This window comes from Aulostomus chinensis, chromosome 21, assembly GCF_037954235.1.
Source record: "Aulostomus chinensis isolate RoL2024-O1b breed Wild chromosome 21, RoL_Achi_v1.0, whole genome shotgun sequence".
NCBI lineage: Eukaryota > Metazoa > Chordata > Actinopteri > Syngnathiformes > Aulostomidae > Aulostomus > Aulostomus chinensis.
In genome coordinates, this window is record NC_141340.1 from 8,730,279 (window position 1) to 8,745,438 (window position 15,160).

Genomic DNA, 15,160 nt, shown 5'->3' on the forward strand with positions numbered 1-15,160 from the left:
TAGTTAGCCGTGGCTCTACAAGCTGTTCAGACTCCGGGTCCTGCCCACTCACACACTATTGGCTGGTGAGAAAACAGGCCTCTTCTGATTGGACAACGGCTATGTAAGTCAATTACACTGCAGTGACTGATGTTTCATACAAGCATTCGTGTTTTTGCCTTGTTAGGCTGAAGAATTACACTAACTTGACACGTGTAAGAGCAGAAAGGTAGATTTTAATATTGTGTACTGAGTGTTGATGTAATACTTACTAGTTACTGCAATAATGAGCATTATTTGTAATTTTATTTTAATTTATATCTCATATGCTTGAGGGGTTGATTTTTTTGTGACTTTAAAATTCTTTTAACGTGTTTTTAAATGTTATTCTGTTTGTTGTAACGCATGTTTCTCTTCAATCTTGAATGGAGTAGGTAATACAAATAGTTTTATTATTAATAATTTAATTTTGGGTCATAATCAGCTGTCAAAAAGAAAGCCAGGGTGCCTCTTAATGAGAGTCCACCTCGAAACAGAAACTAAACAAGAAAATAAATATATAAAAATAAAAAAAGAGGATTGACAGGAAAAGTTGCATAATTCACCCTTTGGCCTTGAATTCTATTTCACATTGACTACAACTGACCATATGCTGTCGAGAATGGCATTTCACATGTATGATAATTTAATAACCATATTCGATACTCTGGAATATTTCATGTGACCAGGACAAAGGCAGACGCATTGTCTTTAAATCCCATTTCTTGAAACCGATATTGTTACAGTTTAGTTGACGGACAAACAGAGAGAGGGAAACTAAAAAAAACGAACCTACGCAAGAAAGCTTTATCACCTCCGGCTGTTGAATTTTAGTTAATATTCTGTCTTTGACAACAATGGTGAATATATTTGATCATCTCTTCTGGGTTTATGAGTGTCTTATTTAAAAAAAACACACCCACACCCACCCACATACAACCATACATGAATTAGTCCTCAAATTTAATCCTACCCCCTCCCAGGAAATGATATTACTTTAATAAACTTGTCTGTGGTGAAGCTGCAGAGTAATTTGGAAGGTTGTGCAGCCTGCTGCAGGATGCAATCTGTTTCCTGCTCAAACAGATGGGCCTCCTCCACATGCACTTTTCTGTGTTCGACACCCAAACCTGCATCTCAAAACATGGCTAAACACCATGCATATCACTGTTAATGCCACTTTTTGTCTCATTTTATTCCACTTTTTTTAAATTCCTAATTTTAAAAAAAGGAACCCACTGACCATAAGTGATTTTACAGAACGTGTACTCAATGAAAAATACATTTTTAATCAATCAAATTTTTTTTTTATTTCTAAAGCCCCAAATCACATTTTCACATTGTGATTACTAGTTTAAGATGAGAGTGGCTCACTTTTTGATTGTAAATGACAGCCGTTCATATTTTATATGCCATTTTATTTACTCTGGTTTTAAATTGTCATCCCACAGATTGATTTTTGGAAACATACATATTCTTTTGAAGCTATGTGTGTGGTCATAACCAACAAGACCGATTATTTCCAGCTTAAACATTCAACAGTGTCATAAATTTGTAACACAGATACTGTAAGTACAACCAGCCATAAATTTGTTAAGTAACGTTGCTTCTGCTGACTAAATGAAAGAGGTTTGGATGAAGTGTGTTCTGTCATGTGTTAAAATTGTTTTGACGCAATAAATGCATTCATCTGGATTTTTCTAACCACTGAATATACCACTAATTACCCCCATAATTGACCATAATAAAGTATTACTTCTGCTGAGGCTGGCTGGTGTAATGAAGTGGCTTGTGATTGCCACCTGCTGGGCCGATAGTGAAATGTTGTGTCGTTTTGGAGCGTTTCATCCACTCCTTGTCATCGTCATGTCCTTATCTCATTCTATCACCATTGTGTCGCCTCTGGGAAATCACAGAGACCAAGAAAGAAAGGAAATGTCACCGCGAAGACGTTGAATTGCTCACGTCAGAAAAAGCAGATGGTCTCGTGTTGTTAAGGGAGACTTTAATTCAATAAAGTGCACCTGCCTCTAGGCATTAGTTTTATATGTATCTGAAAGTAAACAGAAGCAACGTCCAGGCATGTAATCAAGCAGCCGCAGCAGCCGGAACATGTGTGTTTGAGAAGGTGTGCACATCTCAGCACTGCGCACAAAAATAATATGAAAAATAAATACCAGTTTATTTTTATGAACCATGGGGGAGGGGGTGGTATTTATTTTTATTCTTTCATTCTGTGTTATGTAGTATGAATGATTCCTGGCCTGACATTTACACAATTGTGACAAGTGTGGCAATCTGACAACAGAACGATACACCACACCTCGTCCATGGTACAATTACAAAAAGGTCCATATCATTAAAATGATCTTACACTGCCACTCACAAGACCAGATTCAATATGGTTTCAAATGTTGGAGCATAACATATGACACAAATTAATTTGTTTTTCTTTCTTTTTTTTTTTTGCTGACATTTTGGTGTTTGATACAATTTGACATTAAAGCAGTACTATTGGGAGGGAGTGGGGGGGGGTCACCATATTACATACGTCTTTTATTTCTCACACGAATATTAAGACATAAGTTACACAACTGGCACTCTTCCAACAACACGATACAAAAATCATCAGATGAAGATCCAGACATTCATTAAATTGCACAACCAAGCAACACTGTAAACAAACAAAGATATCGAAACTCATTTGATGGGCGAGTCGAGGATTTCTTGGTAATCCTGCCGAATGGCCCTGCTCACCCTGTACAGCTTGACCCCCGTCAGGGTGAAAACACTGACCATGATGACCAGGCCTCCGATGACATCGTAGACAGACGGGATCATCCTCAGGACAATGAGCTGAAGGATCATCGCGACCACGATCTCCAGGTGCTGTACGGTGCTAACTAAGGCGGGATGAAACTTATTTAGAGCATAGTAGACTCCAAGGAACGCCACGGTGGAGCAGATACAGATCCCAATTAAATAGCCCCAGGTCTCCCCATCCAGAGGAATAATGGGCTCCTGCATGATAAACATGGTGGAGGCGCCCCACACCGTGCCCGTCCAGCCGAAGGTAAAGAGAGCTGTCCACATGCTCACGCGCTCCTTAATGGCTCTGTAGACGATCATGGAGAGGGCGGCAGTTAAACCAGCCATCACTGTCATTGTGTAGCCAAAGGCCTCCTTCCAAAACCCCAGCCGGGACTTTTCCTCGTCGGCTACGTTTGGCACCATCACCAGGCACAGACCAAACACACTCCCTACCACCGTGACCACATCGGTGTAACCCAGCCTCTCATCCAGCAGCAGGAAGGCCAGAATTGCACTGAAGACCGTTGTGGATGCGCGCCACATGATGGTGCCATTACTGGGTGGTACTATGGCGAAGGAGGTGTAGGCGCATGTGATTGAGATTACGTTACAGACGCCATAGAAGAAGAGACGCAGCCGGTAGCCCTTAGGGCCGAAGGGCGCCTCGTGATAGTAGAAGACCACCAAGATGGAGAGCACTTGGATCACAGAGCGGATGAAGAGCAGCTCGAGGGAGGGCACTTTAGAGCGGTCTGCTGCTAAACGGGTGATGAGTGCCACGCAACCGTGAGCTACCGCTGCCCCAAACAAGGCCATCCAGGTCACCCTGGACGCCAGCACATTCGCCTCACCAAAGCTGGCCAGCTGGCCCCCGACACCCTTGTCCTTTTGCACACTTGGTGGCTTAGGTTGGGTCTCCATGGTTCCAAAGAAAGTCCTGCCACCTTTACTGTCGGACACCAGTCTCTTTCCCACATTAGCTTCCGCGAAGGCGCCAAAGTCCTCAAAGGAGGGTGCATCATCATACCCTTCATCGCCAGGCTGGGGAAAGTGGGTGGCATATTTGACTGTCACTGTGTTTGGGTGAATCTTAACCCGCTTTTTTGATCCATACTGCAACGAGGATGAAGATACATCCATCTTTGTTTCAGCGTCAAAGAGGTTAACCTGAAAAATGAAAGTGAAGATGAGTGTAATTAAGATACCGTTTCCCCGTGATAGAAAGAGGTGATGAATGAAACTGAGAAATTTCAGTGTCCAGTCCCGCCCACACAAATTTAAAAAAAAACAAAACACACATCCATGCATTTGGTCTGCATCTTACATGTTGCGTTACATCTCTATACGTGTATATGTATATCCCATGCAAGTCCCTATAAGCCAAGTAAACAAATCCAGTGAGGCTGATTCAGTGTGATGGGGATGAAATTACATAACATGAAAGCCCACAGAGGAAGATACATGAATGTGGGCCACGTGGAAGAAGAAAGAAGTTGTGTGCGCGCACACACACACACACACACACACACACACACACACCATAAATCAGCAAACACTGTCAAAAGGACAGTGTGAAAGGGTTAAATGGTGCTCGAATGGCCCATTTCTTCAGGAGATATTTCTGATCATGGGGCTGGGGATTCTATTAAGGGAGACTAATGAATATTTATGAAAACAACAGATTAAATAAAACATGACAGATCTGCAGTTACAACATCTTTTTTCAAATCTGACTGTTGTTTGTTTTGTTTTTTTTTTTACCTCCACATTAATTGTTTTCAGTCAGTCCCTTTAGACACAGCATGAAACAAAACCACAAGGGGGCAGATAGATACTCTTCTGTCTCCTCTTCCTCCTCTGAAACACGCGGTTGCTCCTCCTTGTAAAAATATACACCAACAGCAACTATCCGTCGTTATAAAAGAGCTTCATAATAAACGTTTGGGATTATGCATTTGTAAATGAAATTACACACATTATAAAGATAGGTTATCAAGAACAATGATCAAGGAGAAGCAAACAAAAGGTAGAAAATTAATATCTCCTTTTGATGACCTGTCAGGGTAGACAACGCAAAACCTCTTAATGAAGTTGAACAGTCGTCATATTGCAAGCTGGAATGATCATTAATGAATGACTGGGAGGCAGGGGGGGGGTGTTGCATTGTCGCCTACATGAGTGCAGCAAGACACACACAAAATCACAACACTTAACATACCTTTTGTTGTTTAAATGGTTCCTACGGATGCATAAATGAGGCTTGAGGTCATAAATGCAGATTTAGCGTGAATTATCGCAACTACCATCCCCCCCATCCTCCCCCTCGGCGTGGAGCGCCTCTCTTTACAAAAAAAAAAAAAAAAAAAGAAAGAAAGAAAAAGATGCTGCTTTATTTCTTCTCCTCCACGCTGACGATGCTTCTGCTGCTGGAGGCTGACGGTGACGGCGAGGATGACGCCGGAGCGGCTGTTGAGGGAGATGATGATGATGATGAGGATGATGATGATGATGATGTTGATGAAGCTGAAGCGGAGGGGAAAAGCCGAGGAGAGAAGCAGCTGTGGTTTCACCTCCTCTTCCTCCTCCTCCTCCTCCTCTTCCTCCCCGAAGAGCGCTGCCCATCTAGACGCGCGTAATTCGTCATCTCTCAGAAGGATGTGCGTCGTTCACTCATCGTCATCATACGTTTGACATTCGTCGGCTATAGGGGCAACGTTGGGTTTTTAACTTTCTGCAAATTTATTGAGATGAATAAAATATGGCCATTTGGCGTTGTACGCTGATTTGTGGCAGCTTTGTTTTTGTTAGTCCTGCATGTGTGTATCATACATGCTCTTATTTAGTCAAAATTTAGTGTTTCATTGTAGGTGACGTCAATAATAAAAAGTTTAATTTTGGTCACTCACTATTTTTATTCTTCAAAATGTAGTTGACCAAAAGCTTCAGTCAAAGAAACTTGACTTTTTAAGTTCTTAAGTCTAATTTTTTAGTTTGTTTTTTTTTATTCCAATTTTTGTCAACTGTCTCATTTTATTCAATTTGATAATGATAATTTAAAAAAAATATCCATAGAGGACTTCTTGCAGAAAATGGAAACTCAAAGTGCTGTACAATAACATTAAAAGAGAACATTAAAAACAGAGTAAAGGCCAGAATAAATAGAAGGGGGGGGGGGGGGAACACTCGTCTTGCTGATGCTTCCCTGTTTACACGTCTGTGCCCATCGGTGAGAATCTTTCCACAGATTACATGGATTTATTTGACAAAATCTGACAAAGGGGCATCCTGGAACATTTAATTAATTTTCTGATACTTTTATGGGAAATACAATGCAGAAAAAGTAAAAGAAATTAATGAGAGAAAAAAAAAGCACACGCACACACAGGCCGACCTCAAAGGAAACACGAGGTTGATGAAAGGAGGCATGAAATTTATTGTAGGGGGAGTTGAAAGCACAAATTAGATTGTTGAGTTCCCCCCCACCCCCACCCCCAGGCCGCAAGAGGAACCTGACGAAGTAATACAGATGAGAACTCTGTTACACGACAGAGATATTAATTGCCACTGAGCTCTGGCGAATTTGATTTGTGGTGTTTTTACAATTAACTCTGTCAATAACCTTTACAGTCACCACAAATCGGACGCCATGCAGGGAGATGTATGTTTGTTTCTCTGGGATTATTAACGACCGATCATATATTTGGTAAGATTCCTTGTCTTACACGTTAGTGTTGACCTTGTAGGTGACACATAGATGATGATAATGATGGCAAAATCCATATTTTCACGCATGAAATCATGACCATTGTGATTTGTTGACAGTGGATTTACTTCCCCAGAGGCTCCACTTCATAAGTATGCGGCAACAATAGCACCTTTTTTTAATTTCTTGAAATTAACTAATACAAATTCAGCTTAAAGCTGTGTGGTGCTGCAGTGGTCAGCGCTGTCGCCTCACAGCAAGAAGGTTCCGGGTTCGAGTCCCGGCTCCATCACAGGATCTTTCTGTGTGAGTCTCCATGTTCTCCCTGTTCCTGTGTGGGTTCTCTCTGGTACTCCAGCTTCCTCCCACAGTCCAAAGACATCAAGAGGGGACGAGGCTGATTGATACTCTAAATTGACTGTAGGTGTGAGTGTGAATGGTTGTCTGTCTCTTTGTGTTGGCCCTGAGATGGACTGGTGACCCGTCCAGGGTGAACCCTGCCTCTCACCTGAAGGCTGCTGGGATCGGCTCCAGGCCCCCCGCGACCCTTAATAGGAATAAGCGGAAGACAATGGATGAATGGATGGAAATTCAGATTAAATGCAAGTGACACCACATATAAATGCATACATGATGTATTGCTGTTTGCCAAAATATCATTTATGGACACAGCGATGTCAAGAATTTCATCATACACGGGGAGGACAGCTTTGTTTGGTTACTGATACACAAAACAGAACTAACAGCCTTTGTGAGTTGGGAGATGCAGCACATGAAGACACCTTTTCAGTCCAGCCATGCTTACTGTAGCATGACTTTATAAATCATTAAATCAAAACGAAGCTTAAAGGTTCATCATTGTGGTTTCTGCCCCAGACAAAGACTACAAGCGCCCTGGGAGGGGTTGTGCTTGGGCGGGGGTCAGTTGTGCAATCGTAGGGTCATTGGGGAGATACAACGGAGGTGCTCTGTTTGCCGAAAACTTCAATCTAATATGACTGGTGAAATTCTCCACCTTCCCTGGGCCGAAAGGTTTTACCGCCCAATGCTGTGACATCTAATGGATTAAAGAGAAGAGATCCAGGAAGACTGAGGTTACAGACCAGGCTTGAGTCAGTGGAAGAACCTGCTGCATCTGAATCGAGGCTGTATGTGGGGTTGCCCCAAGCTAATTCCTGCGAAAGCTGAGAACAGCTATTGGAAGCCTTTTGGGGTTTATTTGGACACGACAGGTTCTGACCCGCTGACTCATTTCCCTGATTTTCTCTTATCTGCCTAGCTGGGCACAAACAATTGCAGCGACCGTCTTCCCCACAGTACAAGCAGACTCCGAACTGCTCGTTCCAGCCCAACCACATGGGCTCATGGTTATTCAAAGGTGAAGGAAACAGGACAAAAGAAATCCTCTTCTCCCTGCTGTGGTTATGGATATGGTTATCATTCGAGCGGCCAACAATAGTTTGTCAATCAAGTCAGGCATACAATGAGTCACGAGTTCCCATAAGGTACGGACGAAAGTGATTGTCACAGCTTCCGTCTTCCACCCTGACTCCACAGCCAAGGTGTGGAATCAAATAGAAAACTAACTGAATTCTGATGTAGCCCAGTGGGCAGCCTCGCCAATAAGGCTGTCGCCCAAGCTACAGGGATGTTCCTCGGGCTCGGAGACAAGGAGCCACCAGAGCGCTGGATCACAGGGCTTTTTGTAACCTTCCACCACCCGAACCTGACCTTAGTAATCAGACTCACCTGCCTCTCATCAGGAGTCACCAGTCTGACTTGAATTAGTCTGAACTGATTAAGATGGCCCTCACAATATGGCTTTGCGGTGGATGCTTTCTTGCTAGTAGTGGATGCCAATGAAGATAGGAAATTTAGCAATTTGGTCAAATTTGGCATATTCTGCTGTATTCAGATTTTGTATTTTTATGCATAATTACTGATAACTGCTGATTTTCAAGTTAGATTATACTGACCCATTGATAGACTTAAAAAACAGCAAAATGCTGCACCTTTGAGAGTATGGATAAAAGGATTTGACAGCTACTTTTGCATAAAACGATTTTGAAGATTTTGTTTTTTTGTTATTAAAATCCAAAATGTAAAACAATATAAAGGTGATAACATTTCCCTTTCACACAAAGAAATGACCTCTTTGGTCTCTGAGACACGAAAGAGAGGGTATTCCTACAACCAGAGGAGCCTATAATCTTGTAGGGCTGAACATTAATGCTGCATCATTAAATTGAATTTTCATGCTTTTGTATGAGATACTGTTTTTTGCTGCTGAGTGACTGCTTTTACATCTTTTTTTTTTTTTTTTAGCTGCATGAATATATCAAAGGATGAAACAAACTCTAAACTGCCTCCCAGCTCAGTGAACCACAATGAAACTAGGATGTAGAAATGTTTCTTTTCATTTTACCATCCAGGGTGCACATTCTCACTATACAAAATTCATGGAGTGTTGTCCTGATTTCCTGAAAAAAACAAAAAACAAAAAAAAAAACAACCCAACAACTGGTGAGGAGTTCAAAGAGGTTTTTAAATCTCATTTTACCAGGGAATAAATCTGCCCCATTAAATATCTCCAGAGAGGCGGGAACTAGTTAAGCTTCCCTAATCCTGACAACCTCTCGTCAGAAAGCTTCAGCAGAGATTTTCCAAGAAAATGTGTACCTATTGATTGCTACAAATAAGCTGGTGCTGGATGGAAGTTAAAATATTTGTATTTCTTGCACTTTTGCACGCATGTTAAATACCTGATCGAAGAACGTGTGGCTTTATACAAATTTAGACAGAGAACATGTAAATGATCAAATAAGTCACAAGAGAAAGTGAAAAAGGTATATAATAATGTCAACCTCTTGCAACATAAAAGAATTCTTGGATTAAGTTTTGATTAATACAGAGCTGATTATTAAAACAGCTCTATGTAAAATTATGTAAATGCGTCTGACGTATTTGATTGAGCATTTTGCACTGAGTACATGCCCAGCAACAACGCAACACTCGCAGGGGAAAAAAATCCTACATTCATGTGTGAACTTTGCACTTTTGCTGTGAGGAATCACACTCATGAGGTTGTTTTTTTTTTTTTGTGTTCTCATTTCAACACCGCCAAGATTTGGTTTGGCAGCAGCTGCAGCAGCTGAAACTGGTGAGACTTTCTAGGATCATCTGATTCATTTAGATTCATTCTCAACAAGAAACGATAACAGGCAACTGAGTGAGTTCATGATTTAATTAACTTGACACAGCTACTTCTCTGTGAATTCATAATTTCGTGTTTTGCAGCCTTTTTACCCAAAGGAATTCTCTTCATTTTCAAAATGGTTTAAACTGAAAAATATAATTGTTAAGACCTTTACGGTGAACATACTTCTTTCATTGATGCAGTGGTTATATGAATGTTTTATGGCTGCAAAGCAGAAAACAACCAACTCTTCTATTAGCGATGATGGGCTCATGCAGCAGTTTAAGGGTTTGATGACAAGGGAAGGAAAGACGAACCTTGTCAGTGAGTACATAATTGGAAAATGGTGGCTTGAGCAGGCAATTTGTGTTAGAGAGCGTGTTGAGGGAGCGTGTGTCTTGTTTTGTTCACTCTCAGTGCAAAAAAAAGCGCCCCAAGCTTCTTCTTATTAATAGCAAAGTCTATACATTTGTGTGTTATAAATTTGGTGTTTATGACAGCATCTAATGTGTATTGATCCACCATAGGAAATTGTCCCCTAGAAATGCTATATCGCCTGACCATGGGCGATAACATTCATCAAGTAACAATTTTACAAATAAGCACCACTTTGATTTGATTGTAAATCGTGGAAGGGAACCACGGAAATTAGTGTTTTCAGAACAAACTCAACACTTCACCCATAAAAATGAAGCAGATTAGCCGTTGTAACGTTAGCTTACTGCTGGCTGCAGCAAACTTTTTAGGTAACCTGCAAACATTGCGCTTCTGCTTTCTGTCGGTTTACAGAACCCAAATCAAACATTGCATCATATTTACATGAACCATGAGTGGGCCAACTCAGCAGTTTCTAAATGGAGCCTTTTTAATTATGTATGAGCAGAGGAAGAGTCCTGCACTCCAACAGCAGCTCCTTTTGTTGTTTTTATATGATCTTCCACATTGGGGAAAAAAGCAGTTAAAATAATGGCAACTGTTTTTTTCCCTTAATTTTAGCATCAGACCAGAGTGCCTAAGCTTGTTTCATCTTTGGAGAACTAAGCTAATAAAAGCATGCTAGCGTGCCTACTCTGTCTTGTTAAGCAGCTTTGTTGTCATGCTAACGTTTGCTAATTAGCACCTAACAATGTTGACTGTACCCTCTCTGCAAGTTTCAATTAACAGAGGTAAGTTATAACACAATCTGAAATTATGACCTGATGTCGGTGCGCGAGAGAATAATGAATAAAAGCTATTAATCAGATGAATTGAAGAATGCCTTTTTAAAAAACAAAAACAAAACACTTTTATGTCAACCACATGGGAAATCAACAGGGAGAGTTTACATTCAATTTCATGGACAAAGATCCTGTTGCGTTTATGTTCCTTTCATTTCTGCCTTGAAATAAAAAAAAAAAAAATTGTATAGAAAATAAAGAAAACGATGCACATGTTGTAGATGAGACAGATGCGTAGGAGAGGGGCACAGGTCCAAACAGTTGCAAAGGACTCCCACGCACAATCTAACTTTATATGTTCTATTTATTTGCAACATTTTGGCACAAAACCATAACTAGGCAACAGTTCCAGTACTTGCAACCTTGCAAATAAATATGATATTGCAAGTTCGACAAGTTTGTGTGGGAGTCTTTTTTTTAATGCAAACCGTCGGAAAAATGAAGATGTGTATAATTTCACAATATTTAACACTCAAACTTTTGATGAGGCCAAAAAATTTTTAAAAAATAATTCAAAAGCAACCCACTCTTCCCCCCTATACCTCTGATGATCACAGCTTAATGTTACTAAAAGGATGAACTGTGGGCGAATGTCAAATGGACACTTGGAATATAAATCTAACAAAAATGTGCCTTAATTCAAATGAAATCAAACATCCGGGCAAAGATATGTCTTAACAGCTACACATCGTTGTTAATCCAATTACACGATCGTGAGCTTTTTAGAAAGAAGGAAGTGGTTTTTCCAGACTTCAAAATCTGCTTCAAATCAAACTCGTATCCGCTGTAGCAGCTTCATGGGTTTTAACAAAATCTTTTTTTTTCCCTTCATTTAATAACAGCCCCTCGGAGGAGCCGAGCCTGCACATAATTGGATCATGAAGCTCCAGCAGCTGTTAATTTTCTTTCTTTAAAAAGAAAAAACAAAAACAAAATGGGGTTGCTGAGAGATTTTGTTGTGCCTGCGAGAGCTCAGCAAAGCTTATCATTGCTTCCTACGGGAGAGTTGAATCACAGCACCATTTGGAAGAAATGCGGTGTGGCTTTTCATTACTTTGTTTGCATTTGTGCCTTGAGACTTTCGCTGTATACAAACTATATTTTTACCTATATGGGAACCAGCACTTATGGAGTAACATTATCATTCATTTGGAGTTCTGTCTGATTGATGTAAAGTATTCACTCTCCTTTAATTCTGGTTTTGGGCTCCATCAGTAACGCAATCAAATAACTTGCCCCTTAGCTGCTAATTGCTTTAATACATAAACCAGTCCATAACTGTGTTTGCTATTTGATGCTGTCAAGTGGCTTTTGAGAGGAACCCTCTTATGCACATGGACTACAACATATGTTCCCTTTTTTTTTTTGGAAAACGGGAATGTTGCTAAAATCATCCAACTGATCCCTCTCCATTGCGAGTAGACTACATGTTGCCTTCTGTTTCCTTTTTTTTTCCCCCTGGTGAAACATCTGCATAGGAGTGCACCAGAAAACAAGGTACACAAGCAGCATGAACATTTTGGTGATTACTAGTTAACATCTTTAGCTGTCAAACCCCAAAAAAGACAGATGACACAGTGCTGCTTGAACACAGGCAGAATGAATTTGTGCAAGAGAAGCCAGAAAGTTGCGGAAAGCCACAAGCTGTCATTGTTAGAAAAAAAAAACCCCACACAAAAGGACTCTCACACGCGTACTTGATGTCTTCACACAGGCTTAGACTTGCCGTGTGTGGTGGAAAGAGACTCCAGTGGGTTAATGCACTTATTGGATGGACTTGTGTGCATTGGAGGAGCTTTTTGTGAAGGAGTATGAAATACTTGAGGTGCGTACACACACTTCAAGGAGAAACTGTAAATTCTGACCTCTATTTCTAACTGACTGTTGCTTGTATGTACTTAATACTATAAATGCTTAAAGGAGATCAGAAGGGGGCGGCACGGTGGTGCAGTGGTCAGCACTGTCGCCTCACAGCAAGAAGGTTCCAGGTTCGAGTCCCAGCTCCAGCACGGGATCTTTCAGTGTGGAGTCTGCATGTTCTCCCTGTTCCTGTGTGGGTTCTCTCTGGTACTCCAGCTTCCTCCCACAGTCCAAAGACATCAAGAGGGGACGAGGCTGATTGATACTCTAAATTGACCGTAGGTGTGACTGTGAGTGTGAATGGTTGTCTGTCTCTATGTGTTGGCCCTGAGAGGGACTGGTGACCTGTCCAGGGTGAACCCGGCCTCTCGCCTGTTGACACTGGGATAGGCTCCACCCCCCCACGACCCTTAATAGGAATAAGCGGAAGACAATGGATGGATGGAGATCAGAAGGGAGCAAACGAGGCCTGAAAAACTGATAAGAACACGTAGGAAAGGCGGGAAGTTAAAGAAACCATCTGTTTTAAAATAAAAACCATGAAAAGTCAGTGATTTCAAAGTGAAAACACAGTAAAGTCCAAAGAAGATTACAACAGACGTAGATAAATTAATCTTTTCTTCTTTTCTGTTTTGTAACATCACTAGAACGGAAACAGAAGCTTTGCTCTGGCCTGCTGGACCTCACATCAGATGCTGTGATTAAGATGTGTTCATTTCTGCTTTTGATTAGCTTGTGCCTCGATCCCTCCTGACTGGCCTTAGACAGCAGCCTCTGCATCTGCGTGCTGATCCATAATGCATGTGGTGCATTAGGGAAGGCACCCCCCTCTCAAGAGAATGCCCGTTTGTTTGCATCTGACCACCCATTAAGCATCTGATGTTCCTTAATTCCAATTCATAAATTAATGTCCTCCACAATTCATTCCAGTTACGATTATGCTGATGTCTCAGTGGATCATCATGTGGCCATGGATGCTGTTTTATTTTATAGGAGGGTGCTTAAAGCGTATAGAATGTATGCAAACGCTGCAGGAGTCAGACGTGTGTTGAGAGCTCATGCTTTTAAGTCCATCGTACATTTACGGGGAGAGTGGTGCTGCCGGAGGTGGAGCAGCTTGTCTAGTAATAAGGGGTATGATGTTCAGCTTCCCCAGGGACCAATTCAAGACCCAGCTCAAATGACTCCAGGCGCTGGTTCGCTTTTTGGACCGGTCGGAACATCCTTACTGTAGCAGCCTCTAGTTGCACTGGTTCAGAACACAGGACCTTGCTCTTTATCTTGCTCAGAGACGACCCGCACCAGGGATGGAGGGGTACCAAGACCACCTCTTCACGAGGTGTCAGTCGGATTGATTAGTCTGCTTTCAGTTTGTGCGCAAAAGTATGATTGCATGGTATCACACCTACCGTGGGCAGGTGTGAACATGCCCTGATACCAACCTCTCCTGGGGCCTCATCAATGTGTGAATGTCTTGTTAAACTACTTCGAGGGGTTGGTGGATTTGATTAATAAATGCAAATCATTTAACCACGAGGGAAGATTAAGTGAAATGATGATGTGTCAAATGAGCCAAACTGCAAGTGCATGAATCACACTTTGACTCTGGTAGAGAACACTGCACGACAACGGGACTGAGTGTTCCATGACGGCGTCACCATCTCGCAGCTGCACTTCAAACCATTGGATCGAGAAATGGTACACATTCAGTATTTCTACAGTAATTATACACTTATATTACATCTGGGAAGTAGAGGCTGTCATTTGTTTTGAAATCCAGTGTATTTTCCTGAAATGATTCCACATGAACAACTAAATGCAACTAAAAGCCACCCCACCCCACCCCTAGGTTACTCCCAGGCCGGGAGAAAACTAATTGCTACAACTTCATTAAATCGATGAGCAGCATAACTGAAACTGCAGCTAAATGTGCACCAACACAACGACAGCTCGCTAAAGAAACTTGAGTGGCATGAAACAAAAGCACTGTTCCATTCTTTTTTTTGCTGATTTGCAATGAGAATGTAAAACAAGGCCTTTAAAATGAGATTTAGTCAATTCAGGAAATGTTGTGGACAATATATCCAAGTGGGCATACAAAAAAAAAACATCAAAAATTGACATTAATATTTGTTTCTTCTCTCTCTATTGTCATTGGCCAAAAAAAATCATTTCATTGACAACCATTGCTTATGTGTATCCTTTTATGATGTATTATATAGATATTTTCCCCTCCTGTGCATTATTTATTCCAGTAAATGTCCCGTGAGTAGGTTGCACTTACGTGCTCTGGGACATCTTAGCGATGATGATGAGACAACACAGACTGCTTGTTTTTTTTTTTTGTTACGGTTT

General features: G+C 41.3%; 1 protein-coding gene across 1 annotated transcript; it reads right to left on the reverse strand.

Annotated features, from left to right (window-relative positions):
* Positions 1-1,066: 1,066 nt before the first annotated feature.
* Positions 1,067-5,429, reverse strand: slc35g2b (solute carrier family 35 member G2b). Its single transcript, XM_086191269.1, has 2 exons — positions 5,048-5,429; positions 1,067-3,996 (listed from the first exon to the last, which is right to left on the reverse strand). The coding sequence occupies exon 2, from the start codon at positions 3,967-3,969 to the stop codon at positions 2,719-2,721; it is 1,251 nt and encodes a 416-aa protein (XP_086047395.1). The 5' UTR covers positions 3,970-3,996; positions 5,048-5,429; the 3' UTR covers positions 1,067-2,718.
* Between the last annotated feature and the right edge of the window lie 9,731 nt (positions 5,430-15,160).